At 35.2% G+C, this 7,685-nt stretch overlaps 2 protein-coding genes across 11 annotated transcripts in view; one reads left to right on the top strand and one right to left on the bottom strand.

Annotated features, from left to right (window-relative positions):
* Window positions 1–7,685, top strand: part of Kyat (Kynurenine aminotransferase) — a 37,794-nt gene that overhangs the window by 20,405 nt on the left and 9,704 nt on the right. The window lies entirely within an intron of this gene.
* Window positions 3,566–7,685, bottom strand: part of zfh1 (Zn finger homeodomain 1) — a 286,194-nt gene continuing 282,074 nt past the window's right edge. For all 10 annotated transcript variants that reach the window (XM_066293879.1, XM_066293881.1, XM_066293877.1 and 7 more), the window contains one exon: window positions 3,566–7,607. In XM_066293879.1, coding sequence (XP_066149976.1) covers window positions 7,414–7,607 — 194 coding nt within the window. In that variant the 3' untranslated portion in view covers window positions 3,566–7,413. The remainder of the gene's footprint in view (window positions 7,608–7,685) is intronic.

The following is a 7,685-nucleotide window of genomic DNA, read 5'->3' as shown; positions in this document are numbered from 1 at the left end:
GGAATCTACCCCACTTGGGCGGACTTTCCTATATGCCTCAACAGATGGCGCCATAGACTCTTTGATAAAACTGATGAATATTTGAACTGACGCTCTTTTAATTTCTTTTAATACAAAATTATATGTACGCCGTTAATTCTCAATTATTAAACTTTCATAAAAATCTTTAACCAAGATTAATGTAACAGAAAACCCTTTTCATTAAAATTGGAGATGTTGAAAAATTATAAACATTCAATTGACGAACTGTTTATTAAAAAAATTAAACCGGTCATTTTAAATATTCATCAGTTTATTTCAAAGAGTTTCTACAGCCCCAACTGTTGAGGGGTGTCATACGTTTGACAAAGTGTAGTAGATTCCATTATAGTTGTCAACGAACGGAAACTACTTTAGTTCTGCGAATGTTAGGCTATGCCTCAACAGATGGCACGATAGATTCTTTTGAATATACTAATGAATATCTGAACTGACCGTCTTAATTTCTTTTTATAAACTGCTCTTCAGTTGAAACATTTCAATTTTTTCAAATCTTATTTTCAATAGAAAGCGTTTAGCTGTGGTTTAAATTTTCTTTATAGATTCATGTGAAAGTTTAATGATGCAAAAGTCACTGGCGTAGATCCCAATTTTGCTTACAAAAAAGTGAGAATTGAGTTGCTTCAATTTCAACGAAATTTGCTTACGCAATAGGCATACAATGCAACTTTAATATGCTACTACTGTCAAAACTCAAATCGGATCACTTCGATTTTTGGACCAAAAAATCGAAGTTGTCTGATTTGAGGTGTGGTTGAGGCATATCAATGTTGTATAGTACGCTTACTGCGGAACCGATTTCGCTGAAATCGGAGCACTAAATGTTCAGTTTTTTTAGTGCAATTTGTCATCTACGCCATTGGTTTTCTAATCGACGCGAAAAATCATACATCTCATTTAGTGCACCCTCTATTGGTCAGTAGCTATACTATTCATTTTTGCGAGTTAACAACTATAACGGAATCTAATCTACTTTGATGAAAGTTAGGGCATAGCTCAACAGATGGCGCTTTGTAATAAACTGATGATCATTTGAACTTGCTCTGTTTGACTCTTATAAACTGCTCTTTAGTTGAAACGTGTCAAACTTCCCAATATTCAAAATTTTAAAAAGAAGTATTTGGCTATGGCGTCAGATTATTTTACAGACTTGTATGAAAGTTTAGTAATTGAGAAACCAGTAGCGTAGGTGACAATTTTGTGTAAAAAAGGAAGAATTCAGCTGCTCCAATTTCAACGAGATTTGGTTCCGCAGTGGCAGCAGGAACCAACACATGCTGCGGTCAAAATCTAACTGGACAATTTGAATTTTTTCGGTGAAAAATGTTCATGCTATATTGTGGTATATATATGGTATTTTTTGGACCAAAATATCGAAATTCTCGGATTTGAGTTTTGACTGCGGCATATTAATGCTTTTGCCCTATAACTGCATTGGTTGCAATGAAATTTTAAGTGGCTTACTGATTGTCTAAATATTGTTATTTTTTGGCTCTTCTCATACGTGTGGCACCATCTATGTACACAACTGGTATTCTATGATAGGAAACTACATCTAACGGAGTACACACAATAGAATTCTAATCAGTGAAACAATTTAATAGGTGATTTACGCTATTGGCCTATAGGTGGCCCGGTAAGTATTATATTCTTGAAAATTTGTATTTCTGGCTCACGCCAGTGGCGTTCGTGATAAGGCTAAGAACTGTCCTATATATGAAAATGAACTATTTGCTATAAAATGGTTCCCCTATACAAAATATTTTAAGAACTATAATATTTTATGCTTATACATATCACGCATTTTTGGGTTTGCTTTGGTGGCAATTGATTTTTTTCTTAGAAAAAGCTAATGCAGCTTTTTGTATTGCTAACATCGGTAATGCGAAGACGTGTTCTATTGGTCGTCGTTATCCAGATTCTTGTTCTGTTGGAAAACAAGTTAGTCAAGATTAATTACTGACCCGGTGATATTTTTTGGCAAGATGTTGAAAAGCTCGCGCCAATGTATAAAATGTCGCATAAATGTTAAATGGGTCGTTTGCCTACAGAGGATGCTTGGAGGCGCCCTAAAAAAAATTCATGGGCTGGAAATGATTGTACTAGCAAGTTGCGACTTGAGATTAAGTCCCGTGCAACCGATTTCCGGTTGTCCGAAAAATACATTCCTAGTTGATTCCGATGTTGAACATTTGGCTTCTCCTACAACGAAACCTTAATTTTGTGTTTTACTCTGCTATCCACTTATCATTTCCTCCCATGTTTCTGTTACCGAGGTTTGGCGACGGCCCAGGGCGGCGGACTTCCCTGTGCGGCGGTTTTTCTTGGGGGTACGACGGTAGTGATTAAAAATCTCGCCCAGGGCGTCAGACATGTTAAGGCCGGCCCTGGGCAAATGCATTCATACATCTCAAGTTCGTTTAAAATTGCTCTAGATTAGACCAAATCCATACTTTTCCCAAAGCTGGTTGCGAAACTCGATTAAATAGATTTGCCAATAAAACACGCTGTAAGTATCTGCTAATCATCAACCGAAAACTATTAAAACGTAAAAGTTCTAGCAGTAAACTCACTAGCAAAGACACTGAGTACAAACTTTCCACTTTAAATGTCCGTATAAAGTCTGTATAAAGATCAAAATTGTTATATAGCGCGCTATTATGTAACGAACTCTACAGTCGTGCTGCTGAGTTCTGGGACAATGCAATGTTCTCTTATCTCCTAAACCACTAAAAAACACCTTGGTATTGGGGAACCGTTCAAGTGTATTAAGGATGTGTACCTTAAGGATAAAACTTAAACCTTACTGAACCCTAGCCCAGAAAGCCTTAACGGTCGATCATTTGAGAGGGGGCATTACTGTGGGGAAAATGGCAGAAAAGCCCATAATTAACAAGAGCACTTCTCTCCCAGGGAAGAAAACTCTTTAATGCAGTCAAAGAAAAAGGAATAAATAAAATGATTTAAGGAATGACTAATTCCATACGGCTATAAGTGACTCGAGCACGCCACGCCATACTCAAGCCGTCGCGTCGCGCCGCGTCGCGTGGCGTCAGCCCGAACAATGGCGAAATGAGCAATACTAAAAGATCTTCGGCCTTCATGAATTTTTTCAGTTTCGATTTTCCTTGTTTTTATTTATTGAATAAATAATTTTTTAGGAAAGTTTTTGAAAAATTAAATGTTTTTATTTCTGATAATAATATGCTAAGCGAACTTGAAGATGAATTTCCTAAGCAAACTACTTCACTATTTCTCACATTGTACAATATACAGCGTGGTCAAAATTGGCCGCGCGCGCGTCGGAGCCTAGAAAATTGCAAGAGACGGAGACGGTGAAACGGACAGTTTAATGAAACTTTATGAAAACTCATATCCGGTTTAAAAATTGCTTTATCTTGTAGTGTTTTCCATATAAATGGAAAAATTTAGTAAAAAACTTTGACTTGTAGCAACCTCACGCAGAATTCCGTTAATGTAACTGTGGGAATTTGGGTTAAACGAACATAACAAAGAAACCAGTAACTCCATACTATAGTCGTTCATATACTTTATTTGTAGAGATTAAAATACAATTTCTAATAACTTGCCGAGTTAAGTTTTTACATTATACATCCCGTACGTCTATCGTAATCACGGCCTTTACACGTCGGTCTATAAAATATCGTAAACAAAAAAAGCCTAAAAACTACTTACAAATTATCAAAACGAACCGAGGAACGCACTATACAATCGTCAAAATAAACGCCGTTATTTATCTAAATAAACATTTATTTATATACATTTGCTCTTTGGTAAAACTAGCCAATGAAAATTGCAAAACATAATTAACATATTAAACGATATTTGTAACAAAAATAATTAGGAAATGCAACAAAATTAATACAAAAATAAAAATCGACGTTAGTCTAAATCTACGTACTAAAATGAGGCCGGTAAGTGTCAGTAAATACATCATGCCATATTAAACGAACCTTCCAATTTATATATAAAAGCTCTCTATTTACATTTGAATAAATATATACAGAATGTGGTTTCAAATTCATGCCATGGGCTATAACCTGTATATAATAATAAATTTGTCAATATAATAATATACCTCTGCAGTTTGAGACGAGTATGGTATTAATAAATGCTTTATTTTATTAGAGATTAAAATTTTAACATTAGCAGTCCTATATTATTTATGTATATCAATAAATGACTATGTTATTGTCAAAAACCTTATAGTATTCATGTACGTTCTTATATACCACACATTGGAAATTATTAGCTTTATATAAGTATCGTTATCATATAGGTACACAACTTCTTATTGGAATGGTTCAAACGTTCTTTAACTCTATGAAAATACTCTAAAATATAAATTATCTTTCACCTCAAAAAACCGCTATGGGTAACTTAAATCACCGTTTGCGTTCGCTTCTTTGTTCACTCGAGAAAAAGTCCATACAATATGTATAGCACTTTGTCTTCGCAATTAAAACATCTATAAAAACGTTATTAGTAACAATGGCACCATCTTCTTCTTTGTATAGGTAGGTGAAAAATTCTATCTGCACTACGTATTGTCAATTAACACCTCTTAAATGCCGTTTATTGTACTGTTTGCAAAAGAAAGTGGATGGAGAAATGAACAAACCATCGGACCCTGTCTGAGAAAAAAACGGATAAGTGTTAGAGGAAGAAAAAAACAGTAATGGAGGAACTGAGAGACACACGATTTGCTGATGCATTAAGACAGGTTTCTTTACTATTTAGATTTCAAATACTCCTAGAACTAAATTTTCACTTCGATGTAGTCCGAAACCTAATTTTCTTTGACGAATAATGTACAGGACGAATAAATTATACAGGAAAGTTTTAAATCGTTGATTCAACTTTGGCACTTGGAATTTAAGCAATATAAATACAATATCTACACTAATATAATATGATACACACTACAAATTTATATTTGGAAATAATGGTTGTATCTTTGGCACATAATAAATTGGTTGAGATTCAATTAGTTTTTGGTATTATGCAGCTGTTGCAAAGCAATATTACAATAAAGATTGCACAAAATAAAAAAATTGCCTTTTGTGCCCCATGCCTGCATTTACACCACTGTGGCAGTGGTGGAAGACAATGGATTTTCATATTTCTGGTACTAATTTGTCCGCCTAACAAGTGAGTATTTTACAGGTACCAGAAAAGTTATATACACACACGAACGTAATAACTATATACTTTAATTGTACCATTCAATTGCATGATCAATGGCAAGAAAAATAAAATAAGGAATTTTCTTGTGAGCATGATTTTTGTGCGAGTTTCGGTTTAGAAAATGTTTTCGTAATTGAGTAACAACTTTATAGCAACTGAAATACTTTTAAAAACTTGCAATGCTTACTTGCCCTACTGGGGCGAGATGTGGTAATTTATCCCCCCTCCACAACAAATTGCTTTCCGAATTAGCTTTATTTTCCTTCGAGCAATTACACCCAGCATGCGGTAAAGCATCCTTTTCCGCCCTCGATAGGTAAATAATCACATAGAGAGCTGATTGGATAGGTTATAGTGATGTCGTTCTTTGGCATTCTTGTCGATTTTCAAAATTCTAATTTAACATGGAAAAACGATCGGTGATTTAGGACGGCTGAACGAAAACAAGAGTAATATGTGAAGAGTTGTGAAGTTGTATTCATGTGCTTAATATCTTTAATTTGATATTATTATTATTATTATTAACCTTCTTCTCTTCACCCCCTGTTTGAAACTGTGGAGTCGGTTTGTTCAAGTTAGCCACGTTCGATTAATCTGGTAAAAAAGCTCAATCTAATGTCCAGCAAAGTTGAGCTTTTCCTAAGTTGATATCTCGATTATTCATTATTTTCAAGTGGATAAGGAAAGAGATGATTGTCACTATTTTGTTGCTGCGCTGGTTAAAAGCATTATTAAGAGATATTTGGTCTTTTTAATAAAAATTAAATCTACTTCAGTAGCTACTTAATATTCTTCCCTTCCTAAATAGTACTGGTATATAGTTCCGGTTGTGGGAAAATGCAAAGTTCCTCATTTGAAGCCGCCTTTTGTTCTATCTTTTCTATGCGTTCTCCATTTAGCAACTTTGTGCTTTTCATTTGATGCTTCTTTTGGTATAATTTTATCAAAATATTCTCCTTAAAAAAGGAAACAAACGTCATTTCCTCTAAGGCTCTATCTCTCCTAACAAGTTTGTATTTATTAAGCTTCTTCTTGTTTTATTCTATTTTTGCATAATACTTTCTTGCATTAGTGTCCCTTGGATGTTTCGCACTTGTCCAAGAGGTTAATAGATTATTGATTTTAGCCTTTGGCATTCACAAGAATCTTTGCCAGGTTTATGCAACTCTATGGCTTCACCAATTCCTTTTGATCCCACTCAAATCGTCTCCTCAGGGAGACACATTGTACTTTTCTTTCTAAAACCCCCTCAAAGACCTTCATCAGGTTCTGTCTCCTGCAGTTCAATTTTATCTTCCATATCCATGGACAGAACTTTGATTTTCTTTCCAATCTAATCAATACTGCCGGACTCACGAGGGTGTTGGCTTTCTCCATGAGTCTAGGTAAAATGTTTCCAAGCTTGCCTTGCGTTTCTTGGCAAATCCAGCACCTGTTTGAGTACGCCCTAAGAATTTTCGAGATCGATCGATTTAAGTGAGGCGATTTGTAGTTGACTTATCTCTGATATTAAAGCAGATATGACCCGTATTATTGACTAGATTTCCAGAATTTGCACTCACATTAAAATCTGGTTTTTCGTTATTTGAAGCTCATGTGAACCTCCACAAATTTGAGATAAAATTATTTGAGTCATTCTAACCAGTTTTGGGCTTCCATTGTAGAATATTCTAGGACACACACAGTTTAATGATATCTCGCTGATATTCCTCAACTCTTCTCGTAGTTTTAAACATTATTATAGTTATTGCGGAATATTTTTCATTTTGAGGTAACTTTTCCTGTTTGACTTAAGTTTATCAAGACGTTCATGGACCTACAAATTTCTAAAAAAAAAAAGAATTTCTAAACCAAAACTCATCAATTCTCGCAACACATCAGTCTGGCTGAGTATGTTGTAGTCACCTGAACTAACCTGAACTAACCTAATAATTATGGCACGAAATTCACAGCTATAAAAACGCTAAAGAGATTCCAAAATCAGAGAGCATTTCATGTCTCCTTTCAGCATTTTAATTTTCCCAAAATGGTCAAAACGCAAAACTCAACGCGGATCTAAAAACTTAAGTCTATACACCTAAACAAACACGTTAGAAAAGTCAACAACAACACCTGCTAAAGTGCACCATGACACAAAAGAAACTTATTTACACTTGCCACGCCCAATTATTCTCTGTAGGGTTTGCAATATGAGTATCGATGGTTCATGTGCTGGCTGTAGGAACCCGAATGGGAGAACCTCTTTAGGCACTTGCTACACTGAAATGGTTTCTCGCCTGAATGGAGTCTTTTGTGTTCTGTTAGATGGTGCTTGTGCTTGAAGGCTTTCGGACACTCGTCGCATTTGTGTGGCCGTTGACCTGGAAGAGAAAGAGAGCGGGTCAGAAAATGCTGTAATGCCGAAAACGTTAAGTGAATTGAAACCATTGAAGCGAATA

Source organism: Euwallacea fornicatus, chromosome 20 (assembly GCF_040115645.1).
Source record: "Euwallacea fornicatus isolate EFF26 chromosome 20, ASM4011564v1, whole genome shotgun sequence".
Lineage (NCBI taxonomy): Eukaryota > Metazoa > Arthropoda > Insecta > Coleoptera > Curculionidae > Euwallacea > Euwallacea fornicatus.
The sequence above is the reverse complement of the archived record's forward strand: the minus strand, read 5'-3'. Positions and strand labels throughout refer to the sequence as shown.